The 19760-nt window shown below is 35.4% G+C and overlaps 1 protein-coding gene across 2 annotated transcripts; it reads left to right on the top strand.

The window, feature by feature from the left end:
• The first annotated feature begins 1 nt into the window (after position 1).
• LOC128987057 (zinc finger FYVE domain-containing protein 21-like) lies at positions 2-19760 on the top strand. Of its 2 annotated transcripts, XM_054407726.1 has the most exons (8): positions 2-249; positions 5045-5095; positions 7120-7288; positions 9291-9369; positions 10301-10386; positions 11374-11400; positions 13257-13384; positions 15016-19760. In XM_054407726.1, the coding sequence occupies exons 1-8, from the start codon at positions 124-126 to the stop codon at positions 15082-15084; spliced, it is 735 nt and encodes a 244-aa protein (XP_054263701.1). In that variant the 5' UTR covers positions 2-123; the 3' UTR covers positions 15085-19760. The 2 variants fall into 2 exon arrangements, with proteins under 2 accessions (XP_054263701.1, XP_054263702.1); XM_054407727.1 differs by lacking the exon at positions 11374-11400.

Consider the following 19760-nt stretch of genomic DNA (forward strand, 5'->3'; position numbering starts at 1 on the left):
TTAACTAATGTAATTAACTAATGATAAAAGTTAATATTTAATACAAATTAATTGCTTTAGTTAATCTGCATAAATAAGGACACAGGAACGTTTAAACCATATAGTGAAGTGAAACTTTCAACGATGAGCAAAGAGAATACTTCCAAAAAGCTAATTCGATCTAAATCAGGGCTGAGAATTGTTGCTGCAGATGAAAACTACGAAAGCCCATTTCATCTCTGTGAACCTCAGTGGATCCCAGACAAAGAAGTAAGTAGTCTAGCTACTATTTGATAGACGTGCAATTTTAAAACTCAAAATTGCCATAGCCCAATATTTGTTCGGCTGCACTTTACTTTCTAGGCTATCCCAGGAAGAGGAAACATTGTTTAGGCCAAGGTCTTGATTAGAGATAATCATCAATAACTAAGGCCTAGATCTACCATCGTTGCAAACAAATTTACGTTCTCACTTTAAACACGTTCGCTGCTGACGACTCCAATCGGAGTCATGCCGTACTGGCACAGTGTGCGTACGACTGGAGTCACGGTGCAGTGTTATACAAGTTTGTCTATTGTGACCTCCGCATTTATCGGGGATCAACTAAACTATGTCAGCATGTTGTGCTGGTCCTAAGTATAACTTACTTTAATTTGGTGTAGGTTGGGCTTAGGTTGGTAGTAAAATTTCCCTTAAAATCCTGTCCGGCAACGCTTTTTGTCCTGTTTTCAGGGATTTTCTCTCTTTGAGCCACATTACAAAGACACTGGCTATGGATCCAGGCAATGCTGCTATCTCTGAGTTTTTCAGTGAACTATGTCCACTCTCAGGGTAACACAGCACCATCATCACCACCGCTGTTTTGCCGCTGTCAAGACTGATATATTTAATGCTATTGCGTTCGCTGAGTCACTGGCACGCTGAGGCTGTGTCGCATTTCCGACCGTACTGCCAAAGGGGTTCTCGCAGCGAACGTGTTAACAGATGTTCTTTTAAATGTGTTATCATCTGCTTTATGCCTCAGCATTAACTTAGCTCCTAGATAGACGGTTCGGGTTGGCAGTTTTTAGTCCAGTAGGCCTAAGTTACATCACATGACTTGCATCCCAGTCATTACATTAGGCTGTTGTCCTGAAAGAAATTGATTGGCAATTCATCAGTCTTGTCAAGCCTATGTTTATAGAAAAGAATCATGTTTTTTCTGATTTGAGTACTAACGAGGCCTAAGTTTTTCCCTTTTGTGAGGAACCTTAAATCTTCTGATGATCAGCCTTGAACCTTCAAGTATGATGATCATTCCTCGGAGCATCCTGATATAATTTCCAACTTCTTCGCAGACTTCTTCTCATCGGTCTACACCAACAATCATGTCTATAATCCTCCACCTGATGTGGGAGTTTCTGATGTTCTCTCTTCCTGCTCGCTTCAGCCTGGCGAAGTCGTTGTCTGCCTTAGGAATATGAATAGAACCAAGGGTTTCGGCCCTCACAACATACCGCCTAATGTTTTCAAATCAAGTGATGTAGGCCTACTTGCTCCTGTTATTTTATAGTAGTTCTGTTAAACCACTCTTTAGCCTTGGGTGTGTTTCCTAATGCCCTGAAGAGTGTTTACATCTTACCCATTCACAAAACTTGTCCTACTCTAAATGTCCGCAACTACAGACCTATAGCTATCTTAAATACACTCTCCAAAATCTTTGAAAAGTTGATCCTCAAGAGACTTAATTTTGTTATCAAGCCTAGTCTCTCTCCACTGCAACATGGGTTTTCTACCGGACGCTCAATTACCACCAATCTTTTGGTAATACAAGCTGACATCCTTTCGTTATCAAGATCGCTTGCAAGTGGACGCCATTTATCTGGACTTTGCTAAGGCGTTCGACAGGGTAAACCATCCGCTCCTCCTCACTAAGCTCCAAGCTGCTGGTGTAGGCCTAACTGGGTAAATGCTATCTTGGTTCCAGTCGTACCTCACAAACCCGTTCAAGTTAAGTTTCTTGGTTCCTTATCTCATGAATTTTTGACCTGGTGACCCATGATGGTATCCCTTGCCTTCTATTTGCTGACGACCTGAAGATGTACCATACCATTAGAAGCCACGAAGACTACCTTCTCCTCCAACGTAGTCTCCAGAACTGGTGTGTCTCAAACCACATGGACCTAAACATTAAAAAGTGTGTAGCCATATCTTTTAGCAAGAAGAAGTCTCAGTTTCAGTTTGTCTATAGTTTGGGTCAATCTAATCTTGCAAGGGTTAATGAAGTGAGGGATTTAGGCGTGACCATAATCCCCTCCCTGTCATGGGAGCGTCACATTATCTCTAGTTGCAGAAAAGCCCTTCAAGACCTGGGTTTTGTTCTTTGAAGCTTTAAATATTTCCAAGACGTTACTCTACTCAAAACCCTGTTCCTGGCCTTCGTATTGCCACACCTAGAGTTTGGCTGTTGTGTTTGGTCACCTCACCAAGACTATCTCAAGACCGAACTTCAAATGGTTGTAAATCACTTCTTGAGAGTGGTCGGTGTGAGGTTGGGCTACAACTACAGATAGGTACCCATCCACGACATCTCCGTGGCCCTTCAAATCCTTCTATTGGTGTCCAGACATGAAATCCAGGACATCTTGCTCATTTACAAACTGGTCAATGGCTTTATCGACTGTCCCGGACTTCTCAAACTTCTGAACTTCAGGGTGGGTAGATCTTCAACATCCAAGGACCTCTTCTCTCGTGAGCATCTCTGCACCAACTATCATCTCTTCAGCCCATGTCTAGAGCCTAACGTCTTGTACATGCTCTACCTGATGATATTGACCTTCAATATGTCGCTGGCTACTTTCAAGAAATGTGTGGTGATTTTTAAGTGGTGAAGCGAAGTTCCTTCTGTGATTTATGCCTGCCCCTCTCTGTGTTAGGCAAATTTTTCTTCTGCCCTTTTTGGTTTTGTTTAATTATCACGGCAGTTACGGTTTGCATATTTTCTGTTATGTTTGGGTTGTTGCTTTGCTTGTTTTGGTTCATGATACAATTTTTGTTTCTGTTTTTGCACTCAAATGCTATTATCTAATAATTTCCTTGAATTAGTAGATCGTTATTGTGAATTTGTACCAGTTTGTCATCTTGTATTTATTGTCGCTTGTTATCTCGTAGCTTGTTACTGTTCTGAATTGCACACACTTGCATCTTGTTATTTCTTTTTAAAATTGTATCATAACCTGTTATCATCATATGTATTGGCGTCAGCCTTTGAAACAATAAATAAATAAAAATAAATAATAAATTATACCGCACTAAAATGTCTCAATCTCTATTAACTTAGACTATATCACCATGTTACACACACCAGAAATCTTAAAGGGAAACAATCATGTTAGGGCCTAAATCAATTAAATCAATCAATTAACTTATTTAAGATGGAGATGTGTTGAATCTCCTGAACTTTAAAGTGTTCACTTCACATCCCTGTTTCTATGGAACTTTCTCAAGAGGCCGTTTTTTAATGATTTGGGACAGTTGAGAACACTACTTGAGTTACCTGCTTAAGCTCACTCTTGACCACACAGTGCTTTGAAAGATCGTTTTAACCATCCCTCTGTTCTTCAAGAACAACGTGAGACACAGAAGTGGATTACCCATCAGGCACGATAGGCAACTGCCTAGAGGCCGCAATTCTCAGGGGGCCGCAGACAGAAAAATAAAAAATTAGCCCTTTTGGCTATTGAAATGAAAGCTGAAGTAAACATTTCCAAAGTTATTGATGACTTTAATTCAAGCCAGAAGAGAAGGCTTAATTTGATTGAATGCCCTATGATAACACTGAGTAAAAGTGAAATTTGTTTTATCATGTCTTCTTGATTTTTCCTTTTATACCTTACCTATTTCTTATAACATGCATAGGCTATAATGTACGGCCATTACTACAACTGGGTTTTATGGGGGATTCATGGATGGGGTAAAAATTTGTTTTTCTCGTTTTTGAGCCTCAAAGAATAAAATTTCCCAAATGAAGAGCTAAAAAAACAAATAATTTAGTATATTGAATTGTTTTTGTGTTGTTATTAGTTACAGAGAAATTTTTTAATAAAAAAAATGCACATGTTATTCTTATGGAGAATAAGTAAACTGTTGTAGTTTGCTTGTTTATTGATATATTTGGATCAAACTTGGCAAATCTATTTATTTTGTACTAAGAAGCTACCTAATTAATATTTTACTAAAAAACACACTTTATTACCCTCCCTGTAGGCAGCAAACCTAGGTAATATTTTGTTAAACCTAATGTTATTTGAAGAGTAATTGTAATGTAATTGAAAATCAAATCAGGCAAATGGAAATTCGCTTAGTCTGCAGGTTTGCTGCGGCGGGGGTATTTGTACTTCTGGAGGTACTTCAGTGAGGGCCCTTTGATGTTTGAAAATGAATGCGCCCAACAGAGGGTTATATTTTTGCAATTTGCATATGTCAACAAGTCCTGTCTAGTTCTGCGCTCTCTCACGGCCGACTTGGACCTCACTTTCAGTTTTTCCTGTAAATATTGCAGTGCCTCAGTGACAAGTGTCTTGTGCACCATACAGATAACCTGCTTATCACAGCTCTCCTGGACGGATATTGTATTCAACATCCTACGGTGGCTTGTGATATGATCATATTTTTAAAAATTCTATAAGAACCTTAGAGAGCAATTCTATAGCCTGTGTAGGATAGTGATCTATTCCTGTGTTTAGCTGTATCCAAAAACAGGTAGTTTTATATCAGATTTAACAATCGAGACGTAATATGCAATAAATTAAGTGCTGTCTATTGGCATACAACACCTTAGAACACTCGGTATTATCAAACCGAGTTTAATTCAATCAGGTACTTCAAGGCTTGTCTTTAAGGTTGCAGCACATACCAGGCACTTTTACTGAGCTGTCATGAATGGTCATGAGCTGAATGGTAATAAAACAATGCAAAGCATTTAAATATAATTTCAAATAAATTTAATCCAACTCCCATGTAAATAATGCTTGTTATAATAATTGTTCAGTTTACAGTCTTAACCAATATTACCTATTTGTTTTAGGCCCCAGCATGCACTAGGTGTGGTGTCAAGTTTGGATTCACTACAAGGCGGGTACGTAGTTTTATAAGGATGTAGTAATTAATGGAGTGTACGGTAAAGCTCAAAGAATCTCTGAACATTAAAAAGTTCTTTTAGATTTGTGACATCCATGGTATTTTATTGGATAATTAGCCACTGGGGCTGTTTTTGTACTTTGCTCATTCATCTATAAATAATAGGACTAAGTGTGTAACTATTTTTCATCAATCTCGGACAAAGAACGGGTACTCTGCTAGTAAAAAACTAAAAATCCTCCAACTGGTATAGTAGAGTTTGCCCAGCATGGGTAAACTTGATTATATTATTGTATATGGATCAAAGATTACATACAATATTGATTCCTACATTGTTCGTACATTGGTTCCTACATTGTTTAACACGTTCACTGCGGCCTACTGCTATAGCAGTAGTGTGGCACTGGCACTGCTCGTAATCTACTGCTATATCAGTAGTGTGCTCGCCTGCCTAATATTGCATCTGTCTGAGCCCAGCACTCGGCCGGAGACAATGTCATTGTTGCCAGGCTGTAGCTTAGATACGAGCTTTATTTTGGTGTAGGTTGGTACCAAACATTCCCGTAAAATCCCGTCTGGCAATGCTTTTGTCCCGTTTTTGGGGATTTTCTCTATTCGAGCCATTTTACCAAGACTCTGGTTATTGATCCAGGCAGTGCTGCAACTTTTGGGTGTTTCAGTGAATAGGTCCACTTTTGGGTTAACGCAGAACAATCACCACTGCTCTTTTATGATTCGTCTTACTGAGATATTTCTGCTGGGTTTTAACGCTTTATAACTTTTATACTATTAAACTTACCACCATAAAATACGCATCAAATGAAAAAGCAACTCAAAGAGTTTATGCCTTCCAAAGACCCATTATTTAACAAAATCGATCCAGCAGAACTGTAGATTTAATTGTACAAAGTTAAAAAGTAATCTCCAACTTTTTTCATCACTAGAAATTCTGAGGTTGCTTGATGTTTTTGCAAATAACTTTTAAATGGTGAGGAAATCGACCAAAGTGGAAGGTAATATTCTGAAAGAGAATAAAATTTCCTACAATCTACTATTATGCATTTTTTGAAAATACTCAAGAAAGGTACCAAAAATTGCCTCAAAGTGAAAAAATTGAAAATCCCCGTCTTCAATGTAGACAATAAACATAACAAACATTAAATTTCACACTTTTTTATTTTAAGCCAAATTTAGGCTTCATTTATTGAGTATTTTCATGAAATGCATAGTACGGTAGTAGATTGTAGGAAATTTTATATTTTATTCTCTTTCGGAATTACCTTCCACTTTGGTCGATTTCCTCACCATTTAAAAGTTATTTGCAAAAACGTCAAGCAATCTCCGAATTTCTTGTGATGAAAAAAGTTGGAGATTACTTTTTAACTTTCTACATTTAAATCTACAGTTCTGCTGGATCAATTTTGTTAAATGATGTGTCTTTGGAAGGCATAAACTCTTTGAGTTGCTTTTTCATTTGATGCGTATTTTATGATGGTAAGTTTAATAGTATAAAAGTTATAAAGCGTTAAAACCCACCTATTCATTTTGAAACACCCGGTATTTCTGTACAGTTAAAAGCTCACACTGACTCAAGATCAAGATAAGGATGAAAAATACAATTAGTATTATAAGAAACGCTGTGGACAAACCTTTTTATAAGGCTAATGCAGTTTTTGTATCGTAAATTCATTGTATATATGTGTTGTACCAAGTAATCTATAAATAATAAATTAAAAACTAAGTTAATACTTAACTAGGTAGAAGGGATTATTTGCTGATAATAATGATGGATGCCTACACTTTTTGTACATATAATTTTTCACAACTGTTATAGTTAGGTACATTAATCACCTTGTTTTCTGATTTTTTGCTGATCTGACCTTGGTGAGCCCGCATTAGCTTAGGTAGTCATGATTTTACTTTATTATTATACATATACAAAACTAACTTTATACTTTTTCTAGTACTTTAGCTTGGATTATTCATTTTTCTTCACTAAATAATGAATGTTTGTCTGTAAAGCACCACTGTCGCCGTTGCGGTCAGATCTACTGCAGTGGCTGTTGTGACCACAAGCTAGATTTGCCGAGGATGTGCTTCATAGACCCTGTCAGAGTCTGCAAGAACTGCACACCAGCCACACTACAGGAGAACAAGTTCTTTGATCAACAGCTTAAAACACTCATAAACGGTAAGCTCTGACAGACGATTTATATGTCAGACACAGAATTACAATAGAACAGTAACACAGAGTTCCAAATACAATAGAACCCCAACTATCCGAATTGCTTAAAGAAACAATTTAAAACCCCTAAAACTGCAGTAAGATGCGCAAAATAACAAAGAATCGTTATTAAAGAAGGCGTTTACAGCAAAACTCTGATCATCTGTGGTCGTGTAGACATCATCGGCACCTGCAGTCGCAGGAATAATTATGAAGTATGTTCTAATATAATACCCCAAATTTCAGTAAAATCTCAACTATCCAAATTTTACCTCCGATTCTTAATACTGTTGATACCCGTGCGGACGTTAATCCACACCAGGGAGTAAGGCATCCACAGTGCATGCCTATAAATATCCACAATTCGTGACCTAGTAGCTGGATTACAGAACGACGCCACCCGTCCCAGTCTAATAATATATTGTAATACAGACAACAATTGATTCAGATTGTTGGAGTGCTAATGTTTCACATATGCCCTACATCCATCTATGCAGTGTTTGAGTTGTAAAATAATGAATTGCCGGAACTTTAACCTATTTAATGTGACTAGTACCTATTTATTTTTATCTTTACGAAAGTAAGGTACCAGAACGCTGAACGTTCCGCCATAAATCGAGCACTGCATCTTTGTGATTATGACTCAACAAAATCAGCTGTAAGTTTTACCTGACTTGTGCTGCTGGAGTCGAAGTGTAGAATTATGGTTCTACCCATATGGCATTTTACGCCATAGATTGTGAGTGTAAATGGGTCAGGTCTGTGTTCAATTCTTGAAGAATTCACCTGCACTGAAGAGATTGATGAGAGTGGGCCCTAAAATAAACAGGGGTTGGCTCTGGTGAAAGTTGACAGAAGAGCTGAACTCTGCAACTTGCCACTAAAAATCAGTAATTTTTATACTTTTTGCTTATCCTTACCATGTGTGTGTCTACTAAATACGTTTTTATGGTTTGGACACCAATGTTTGTAAGAGGAAGAAGAAAAAAACCATAATATAAACATTCATACTACACAGCTTACATAGGGTTGGACTTACCTGAAACCTTTTTTAGCGTTGTGTCTCCAGAATAAATTCAGATAATGAGATGTTGGGATGATTGAGGAAATGGTTGATTTTTTAATTTCAGTGGGAAAATACTCGTGTATTAAAATAGTGAATTTCATACATTTAGGCCTTATGTTAATTTGGAGGGGTAACAATTTTAAATCTCTGTTTTACAGTTAGGTTTTGCTCACATAAATTTTGTATGCATGTTCTTTTTACTTGGTTGGCAGAGCCAACATGCAGCTTTCTTTGGAACTGTAGTACTTAAAATGAGGTCTTAAATTTGATTTGCAAGATAGTCTTATCAATCAAAGGTTATGTTTTTAGGAAAAAGCATTTAGCTTGGATGAAATAAATATATAGGATGGAGAGGACACAGCTAACTCACCTGATGAAAGGTTGCAGACGAGTCATGTCTGTTGCATTGACTCGTCTGCAACCTTTCATCAGGTGAGTTAGCTGTGTCCTCTCCATCCTATATATTTATCTTATCAATCAAAGTAAGACTTCCGGATCTTTGCCTTTGAAAAGTTTAACTAGTGAAAATACTGTCCATTTCATACGAGTTGCTGGTTGCAGTAATCTATTTCTGAGGCTTGCCTCAAGCTATAAAATTCAACTGTCTCATCTCTTGAAGATGAAGATACTGTATTACTTCAAACTTAAACTCGAGGGAGTAAAATATTCAAAACTAGCGGGATTTTAACAATGTTGTCATACCAAAAGACAGAAATGTTGGAAGAGTGCAAGAAAATAAAAATAGTAACATTTCACAACCAACGTCACAATGAATTTTAAAAACTCTGTACCAAAAGATAATTCCGTTCTGATTGTTTTGTAGAAAGTAGAAACGATAAAGAATTCAGTAATTTCATTTCACATAGATATTATATTTGTTATCATTTACTTTTTTACCCCTAGGTGCTACTTTTACGTTGGAGACTGGTCAGATTCACTCGTCCAATGATATTCTTCAGTGCAAGCTGTCTCCCGATCACAGGTTGGTTTATACAATTTATAATAAGGATTTATCATTACGCTGTTATTGCCACAACATGTTTTTATATGCATTTTACAGTTTGGTTCTCTATGATCTGTCACAGTTCAACACAGTTTAAAATCTTAATCTGATTTATCGGCCGATATCCGTGTATAGTCCTCGCCACCCTAAGTTGAGGCAGCCCAAGGCCGCACGGCGTATATCCAGTGCGGCCTTTGGCTGCCTCAACTTAGGGTGGCGAGGACTATAGTACTGAAATGTTATTTTTGCGATACTTATGTCTTTACTGTATTGGTGTTCAGTCTGATTACCAGTTTTTTGAAGTAAACAGGAGTGGAATTAGTACACTGTGATTTAAACTTAAGTAGGTATCTGAGTTATTTTGCATTGACAATAAAATGGAAAAATATACATGTAAACATTAAAAAATTTAGTCTATTGATATTCAAATAACCAAATGTTACAATCAAAGTTTAATTTTTCTTTTTCCTGTTAATGACTGATTTTCTGAAAAATCAGTTATTAGAACATTCCCGATCCAACTGCTTTGTATTAATGACTCTCTACTCCACATTATAGTCAGGAAATGGGAGGAGACGGGATACAATATTCCCTATTGTTTCGCTACAGGGGATCATAAATCATTATTATTTTGTTGAGAACAATGGGTCTAAACCAAAAGATGAATTTTCTCTGTGAAAAAGAGAGCACTTTCCTCTGTTAGGTTAGGTCTCCTAAATCAGCTTCCCCTTGCAGGGAAGCTTACAACTGGGTTCAAAATCCTCGTCCAAAAATGTCTCACTTCTATGACTATGCACACTAAGTTTTTCTTCTACAACAGGTCCTTCACCCAGAGAAGATGTCTTTTATGGGTCAAAGTTTGGCATTTCTTAACTAAAAAAAATTAATATTGACCCTTTTATTCCTCCAGACAATTGCTGTTTGATGGAGTCAAGCTGGCCCCATTAGACCTGATTACGATTCAAGCACTGCAGGTTGACAAGGATTCTGTGACGGGTAAATATATTACAGTATTTTCATACTTGGTGTAGTTTACAAGAAACATATCTTAAGATCTTTGTTTAAGCATTTGAAAAAGAGGGTTTGGTATTTTCTTGGTGTTTACCAGAAAAGTATATTGGACAATTTATTTTCCTTTAGTTGATAACTCTTTATTGACCTGTAGTCCCCCCCCCCCCCCCAATCTCGTCCCAAACCCAATCTTCCCATTCTTCGCAATGAGGAGAGGAGTTAGAAGAAGTTAATATGGTTCTTTCAATCTTCTGTAAAAAGTTACGTAGGCCTACTCAATATCGAACATGGAAAGAAACTCGATTGTACCACTTATTTTAAAATTCTCTCAGACTTATTTAATCAGTAGTGTCAAAAATGAAATTAACAACTTCATCGAAATGTAAGCTTTGAAGTAAAAATGTATGAAATGCATATTATAGGCACATCGTTTTTCCTGTTGTTGCCATGAATTCACTTTCAAAATACCCTGATGCTGATATCCATCAGGTGTTAATAAATAGATCTTTGGATTATAATCCATCTTTGTGTAAAATATTTACAGTTTAGTAGATTTTTCAATAATTGGAAGAAACAGATAGACAGAAACAACCTTGTCTAACATGATAGATATTTAGGACGATTTTGCCTTATAAGTCATCCTTTCAGGAGAAAGATTACTTTCTTTTATTTGCTACACAAGTATTAGCCGATTCATTTGTGTTATATTAATCTGACTAGTATAGAGAATGTGTGTGTGTACAGTAAAGTGAAATAATAATATTGATTTTCACCATATTTTAAAACAAATTTTAAAACAAAGTTTTAAAATTGTTGCAATCTTCTAACATGTGAAGAATCCAATCATTTAGCCATACTGTTTTCATATAATTTACTCTATTTTAAGTTCATAAGTCAAATAAATTACCCAAACCCCCATTCCATGATATTATATTATTACTTTCTCAATTAACTGAATTTTGTATTTGATAGCAACCATAAATGAGGAAGATGAACCAGGTAAGTCGTTTGAGATCTGATTTTGTTTGGCACATTCATTGTAATTTCATTAAAATCATTGGTTTTTAAATCACAGCTTTAAGGAAAATACGGAAAATCTTTAAAGGCCTTGCTTTTATAACAACATTTATCATGTATGGGTACGTTAATACGCACTAATTTATTTTTAAAGAAATGTAAAGTTATGTTAATAATTTTAATGAATGGTAAAAAAAGTTAGATTGTACTAGATAAGTGGCAAAGATTACAGTTAACTTCCCAGACAGTAGGTCTCATGGCCTAGTACAAACAACTAAAAATTATAATGAAAAACAGTTTTCTTGAATTTTTTTTAGATTGGTACTCAAAATGAAATAGAAAAATTACTTATTTAGTGTAAAAAAGTCCTAAAAAGATTGTACGGACATCCCATACCAGTCTGAATATTAACACGTTTGCTGCCGCTCACCAAATGGCAGGAGTAGCCCTGGTGCAGCACAGTGTCGAGCGAACCCGTTTGGCTTTCAAAAATTTCGGTCTAAAGAATAGCAAATGACGTGCAGTGATGTGTTGCGTTACGACATGAGTCAACGTAGTTTGCTGAAAGACTCACTGATAGCATCACTGTCTGGAACCAGCCAGTCCCATTTCATTGCCAATTGTAGGGAGAAAGACGGAACAACAAGTTTATTTATAAGCCTGCCAGAAGGGGATTTTCTGTGGAAATTTACTACCAACCTACACCACAACAAAGCACCCATTTCTAGCTAAATGCAGACATATAAATACCCATTCTTCCCAGTGTGCTGCTGCACAGAAATTGAATGGAATGTAGGAGATGCCGGCACTCTCGGCGAGCGTTCAGCGTGGCAGAAAGGAACTAGAGCACTCACCAGTGAGTGGCCCGCAGAGAACATGTTAAAAAAGCTGCAGATGTATGTGATTCCCGTCTCAATTACATTATAATTATTTGTTTGATTACGATAGGGTCATTTACATTATATATTGTAAACTAGCAGAGTACCCGTCTTTCGTACGGGGTTGGCACATTGGAATAAAATGCTTATTCCAGTTATACTCAAGGTTTGCGTTTTCAATGGGTGAGGACACAGATTGATAACATTTGCTACTTTAAATTTACGGTGTACTGTACATAGTATTACACCTCTACCATAGCCATAATAATGTTCTACCACTTCACCTAAACCACCTAAACAATAGAGAAAAATTAATTATAAAAAATTCACAAAATATCACAAATTATTCATTAAATTAAACAATCCTACTTTGACAGTTCTCATTGCGTATCACAGCATTTTGTTGCTGCTTAGTTCAAATTAGCAATAGTGCTGCACCCTGTTGGTAAATCTTGTAACTTTTTAATGCTTTTGCATATCATAGAACCAACTTTTATTTACAGCTGACAAAATTCTTTAATTATCTTTAAATATGAATAGGCCCTACTCATAAGGTTAACATGGGGAACTACGGAGCCACTGGGGCGGAGCCCGAAAGGATTTTTGAGATAAGAATATACCTATATGTTAATCGGGAATGTGAGCTATCATCGTGCCAAATTTCAGCCCAATCCGTCCAGTAGTTAGATATTAGTAAGGTTTAACAAAACTTATATTCTAGAAAGATGTTTACATAAAAAAATGATCTACAGAATTGGCGGAAATACCTGTATCCCCTTCACTACATCTGCAAGCATTATACGGAAATATCCACCACCCGTCCATGAATGTTTAACCAAAGTATTGAGTATGTTACATGAAAGGAATTGTCATCTTTAAATCTTTCATATTTTTTTACTTTTAAAAAAATAAGTCAACACATTTTCAGCTGTTTCCCTTACTTGCTGAGGATGATTTCAGGAATGAGGTCCGTAGAAATAGAGTTCAGTGTTGCCAACACTGGGGAGAAAAGCACTGTGAAGCTTGCCACTACGTCAGAACTGGAACATCGTAAGGCTGGTGTGTCTTGGATCGCTGCTATGCAACAGGTAAAATAGTTTTTCTCGAGTGATAACTCTTAAATAACTTTTTTATTTCAGTTGACGCTCTAGTAATCAACTACAGGTCGACTTAACCGCACTTGACAAAATATAGGTCAGATCATTTGCTCTACTGAGTTTAAAAACTAGTTGGTTAAACTGTTCTTGAAATTTGGAAACATCCTTGATTGTTATTTTCTTACATAGTATTCCGATTAGTATATTGAAGAGATAATTATTTTGATTAAATTACATGGTTCCTGTGAGGGCAGGTTAAACAGAGTGTACAGTGTATTAATATTACAGTAGAATATCCTCATATCCTAGAACAGCCAAAAGGCCTAAGGTGCATAACCTGCAGTTTCTTCGACATTGGTAATCGTCTTCCGCCACCAGGCCAACACCCGTGAGCGTAACTTGCAGTCTCCGTGTTTTCGGTAATCGGTCTGCTCGATTACAGTAACATTCGCGATCGGCCTTTCGGTTAACCGATCGCCCTCGGCGTTATCGCCCTAGACAGGAAACAACTAGACGTTCAGACACTAGGTCGGATATCCCGAGAAATTCCAAAATAATATATATCCCACACACCCCAGCAAATATCCCGAGAAATAGAAAACTATATAATATTTTTTTAACCGTTCTCTGAGAGTTTTGTTTTTGTTACTTTATTTATTAATATGTCTATTTATTGTTTTTATGAAATGTTATTATTATTATTTATTGGTTGTTATCTTGTCTTAGTAGTTAAATATTATGTAAATTGTGATGTTGTGTGTTTTTACCAAGAAGACTGCATGGACTTTCTAAAATGGACTTAAAGATTCAAATCAAATCAAAATATCTTTATTCGTCATCTGTACATGCTTGGTACATTGAATAGTGTCAATGAATAGCCTATATTACATTTAAAATATTTGTAACATAGGCCCTAAAATTAAAAATGTAATAAAATAAAATTAATAGTACAAATTCTTAAAATATCGAACAGAACTTAAGTCACAGACAGTGGTTTTAAACATCAGCACTAAATGGACTAAATTAAATTAAACTAACTAACCAGCACCTCTATAAAAATTATCTAGTGATAATAGCCCTTTCAGTCAAGAAACTTTTTAATGCACGTTTGAATGAATTTAAATTGTTGTTATTTTTAATATAACTTGGTATGTATTTCAAAAATTTGGATCCATTATAGGTTGTTTTCTTTTCAAAAAATTTTAATCGATGTTGATCAGTCTGGATTTCATTCTCACTTCTTGTATTGTAAGAGTGTGTTTGAAAATACTTAATTAATTACTTAATTAATGCTGCATTGTAATTGGGCTCTATGCCTGTAATGTAGTATTGTTATCTAAATAAATAAATAAGTAAATAAATAAATAAATTGATTATTATGAGGTCTGGTCTCTACTGTAATGTAAAGGAAAAAGCTATGGTATTAACTGATCATTTACTTTTGATGGTGGTCTTATGAATTTTCAGCCATTCATAATGCAGTGAACAATTTTTGTTCATCGTTCAATAAAGGATTTTTCTGACTCCATCTAAATTTAAAATAACCAACCATTTTCGACGCCAAATTATGTAGCCTCAACTAAGTATCTGAACACATTGCAAATTAAAATAAAATGTTTCAGGCTTTCAAGATGCTTCAAGACTACCAGGCTGAACTCTGGTTGAATCTCCAAAAGGAAGTTGGTAGTTGAAGCATGATAGTGGCAGCCTACAGAAAAATCAAGATTAACATCAAAAACGATAACATCAAAAACAGTAACATCAATCCCAACATCACCAACAACTAGAGGTGATCCAAATTATGAGAAATGCCCGTTGTCAACAAGTATCAGAATACTTTGAAACTAAAGTATCGACTTTTGAGTATTTATATTTAGTACATTGTGTATCGGTACTGAAATAGATCATTTAGGACTCAAATATCAAAATACCATAATAATATGCTTTTGTCTGTATTGGTTAAATAGTATACAGATATGTAGGACAGTATAAATAGTGAACAGTTTATTTCCAAAGCCATCTATCAGTTTATTATTATCAAAGCCATGTACCAAATTGATGTAAACCACAAACATAATTCATTGATGTTTTGATATCTGTTCTGAAATACTTTCTCATTATAAAATTAACTGGAGCATGAGCACTAAGAAACAATCATTCAATTATCAGCATCCAATTAATTTTTAGTGTGACTTAAGTGAGTATGGTAGTACAGTAGACTCCCTCTTATCCGGACATTGGTTTAACCGGACTACACTCAGCGGAAATTACATCTCTTTAACTGGACAATTTTTATCAGCACATTGGTTTAACCGGACTAGATCGGCAGGAAGTGGGCGGTACTGAAACGACTGTTCTCGTGGGAAAGATTTGGGACCAGTGTTCACGTGTCTAAATACAATGCTCTACAAAATTTCAGTTGATTATCACAGTAAACGGTCCGTTTTAACAAGTTTTTGGGGACGTCAACTTAACCAGAAAACCCGTTTTCCGGACTGGCCTCGGTCCCAAGGAGTCCAGATAAGAGGGAGTCTACTTACATAATTTACCCACAAGTGCATATACTCACTCAATATACTCGAGAAGTCATTATAAGCAGGCAACACTACGGAACTATCTTTCGTTCAGAACTGTTTTCTTTGGATATCAAACAGCTCAAAAGGCTACTTGTAAATAACTCACAAACTTAAACACACACACACTGCTTCGTCCATCGTCTTGTAAACAAATAGGTCACAAATTGTTTGTATTGCATTTTTTGGTAGCTATAGATTTGATTTGGTATTCCTTTGCTGTTTAGTAGGCTGCCATAGTTAACTTACGTTGAATATGTGTAGTTATGAAGCGTGTAGATTTATTTTTGGTAAAACTTCTGGTGGTTTTGACTCTATTGCTTGAACAAGACAAACAAAAGGAATTTTACAGTACAAATTCATCCCTACTCAATAGTTCATACTTTTTACCAGTACGTTGTAAACTGTACTACCAAGAAACTGTTAACACGTTAGCTGCGGCCCATCAACCTTGAACAACCTTGCATTTTGGTTATTTGGTTAGCAGGCGTTGAACAAACCTGATTACCGGGCGATTGGCTTCCAAATTTCGGGTCTGACGAATAGCAAATAAACGTGCAGTGATGAACTGCGTTACGACGAGAGCCAACATAGTTTCCTAAAACACCCACAGATTGCAGCACTGTTTGGAATGTAGCCATTGTAATGCCGATTGAAGGGAGAAAAATGGGACAAGTTGATTATGATTTGTAAGCTTACCAGATGGGGATTTTAGGAGGAAATTTATTATCAATGTACACCATAACAAAAAGCAAGTCACACACTGCACGCTAACGTGCCATGGACCGACGCTAGGCTCGCACCGAGCTACAGAATAACAGATTGATGCACTGCAGTGTAGGTCAGTATTGACCCGGCAGCGTGAGGGCTGCAATCGCCATGGGTCAGTACTGACCCATCTGCAGCGAACCTGTTAAGATCACCTCTATTAATAATTAATAACAATAGCATAGTCTACAAACATCATTATCACATCACATTGTACAAGTAGATACTACGAAATCTTTATCATAGTAATGTAAAAAATATTGAGTAGTAAATTAATATATTACAAATAATAGTAAACTTTACAGATTATTATATTCATAAGGTTTTACATGATGTTTAGACAGTTACAGTTTTAATATTTTTACCTAGATGCTAGTTTTTCTAACAGTCCTGGCACAACTTATATATATTTTTAATAATATTTGTTGTCTATGAACTTTTTGTAACCATATGTTGATATTTTTATATTCTTATTTGATAAGTTTGGTGACATTTTGTGTGAGGAATAGCTGAAATTCAGCTTTAGAGGCCATACATTTGATTTATTAATATATATTTATCTGTAAGGCCCAGTACAGAGTACAACTCTTGCAGTTACAAAAAGGAAACAAACCTAACTGATAGTTTTACATACGTCTGTAATAAGACATATTGAAGAACAGTATTTTTCTGTGAAGATGTCAAACTAGCGGCCAATGTCTAAATGTAAATGTTAATGCTCAAATCTGATGCCAAATTTATGTTATGAAACAAGGTAACTTGGTTTTTTTTTTAGGTTTGAACTTTTTTTAATGGTGTACTGTATTATGTATGTAATTTATGTTAATAATTTTTTAGGTAAACAGCACGAGAGTTATTTGATTGATTTTTAATCGTACCTTTGACTATTTAGTCAATGATCGTACTTTACTTTTCATTACGAAATAGCCATAATGCCTTATTATCATGTATTAATATTTATTTATATGTTTAACCTATCTATATATTTGAATATTTTAATGTATGATTATTTATAATACTTGTTTTATATTTTATAACTTAGTATTTAGGTTTTAACTTGTTAAAAACTGTTGAATGAATGTTGAAAAGGTTTAAGATTGTTAACTAATGTTGTCTATTACCTGAACTTTTGGTTTAGTAGCCTATGTAGCCCATATAGTAGCCTATTGTATCCAGTTTCTGTTATAAGATTTTTTATTTTACTAAATGCAGATAGTTTAAAAATTGATGATTTACTTTCAACATTCAACGCATGGTAGTTGTGGGACATATGTAATTTTATGGGATTTTGAATGAAGCAACTGTATGATTGGTAGCCATAGATAGGTAATGACAAGTAGAATCGTGTACTACCGGGTGATTTGACTGAAAGTGTGGCCTAGCTGGTGTTTTTAGCCGCCATCTTGGATCCGCCATATTGGATATTAATACAATTTTTTAAATGAAATGATGGTAATGTTACACATCATTATAAACTAAATTTTCACACTGATTTCAATGCCGAAAACCGTTTTGAAATATCTTTTTTCGTTTGGAAGATATATTCAAATTAAAACTCTCCCCCATAAATTTCTAATGGATGTTTCGTACATATTTTAAGATAATTGTTATTTTACTTTCAGTTCTTATAAAGGCTTGCAGTTTGTTCTATCAAATGTTTGGTTTTGAATTTTATTGATCACGAAATGGAATCTGACTATTTTAAAATGGACCTTCATTATCATTAAATTATTTTTATACCAAAATTATTTTTCCTTAGTTAAAGACGTACAGGGCTGGTCATTAGTGTTACAATAATTCATTGGTGTAAGTACAAAAGTAAATGAAGTGTGATAATGCATAAAAGAGGTTTCAATTCAAAAAATTGGCTTCAGAAAGAATTATTTAAATAATTTCCAAAATATCCATGAAAAATTTCTGTATTGTGTTAAAACATGGTTATTTAAAAAAAAGTTATCTTATTACATATACCTACATATCGTATCAATGTACCAATAAACACTGTGAACGCTTTTATTTAAAGAGTGATAAGTGAAGAGTTTGGAAAAGGCCTTTCTCAAGTTTTATAAATATTTTTCTACGGTTTTGTAATACTCTGAGAACGCATGAATACTTTACGGGTAAGGTAGGTAACATAAAATATTTTTACATATAGTTAAATATTTTCCTCTGTTGTAACAGTGTTTTCAAAAGGTTGTTGACATTATTTTGGAGATTAAAGCACACAGTTTCTTCTTAGCCTGATTGTTACATTACCAGTGTTGATAAATGGGTGGATATTATTTAAGTCTATAGTTTAATGTAGTTGCTGCTTAAATTACTTGTGATGGTATAGTACTTTTAATAAACAATTACTGACTGATATACACAGATTTTTTTTACAAATACAGTACAACCCCGCCAATCCGTCACCTACGAGACCGGCACCAAACAGTGAAATGGTTGGATTATTGGAGGAGTGTATTAATTTAATTTACCAAATTAATTGCTTAACTGAAATTTATTGATAGTGTGCGATCGCGGAAGACAATGATATTGTTCTCTTGATCGCAGAAGAAGTTTAGTATTTTCCTAGGATCGAAAGGAGACGATGATGTCCTTGGGAGTTCAGGAGATTTTAATTATTTTTCCGCGATCTCTGAAGAAGATTATCATATCCACACGACCGCGTGGAAAGCTCTGGTTTAGTTCAGCCTTTTGCCGCAGTCGCCGAAGAAGAAGATGATTTTTCACAACAGTGGGATTTTTCCATATAAACGGAAGACGATAAAAATATGTCTCTGTGGACATGTTAAATATTTTCCCAGGTTTGCGAAGGATGACAATAAATGTTTCCATGATGGCAGAAAACGATGAAGACTTTTCCGTAATCACGGGGGGATGAACACGATTTTGCTGCAATTGTAGGTGATGACCTCCACACGTCTATAGCAAATTACTGTCACAATTTCACAGTGATTACATTGTCTCTGATAGACGATGGTATGGCCCAGTCAGAATAAGGGAGGACTAGCCGAGGTAAAATT

Source organism: Macrosteles quadrilineatus, unplaced genomic scaffold, assembly GCF_028750875.1.
Source record: "Macrosteles quadrilineatus isolate MER2022 unplaced genomic scaffold, UCM_ALF_1.0 Scaffold_2__2_contigs__length_208266976, whole genome shotgun sequence".
In the NCBI taxonomy this organism is placed as follows: Eukaryota; Metazoa; Arthropoda; class Insecta; order Hemiptera; family Cicadellidae; genus Macrosteles; species Macrosteles quadrilineatus.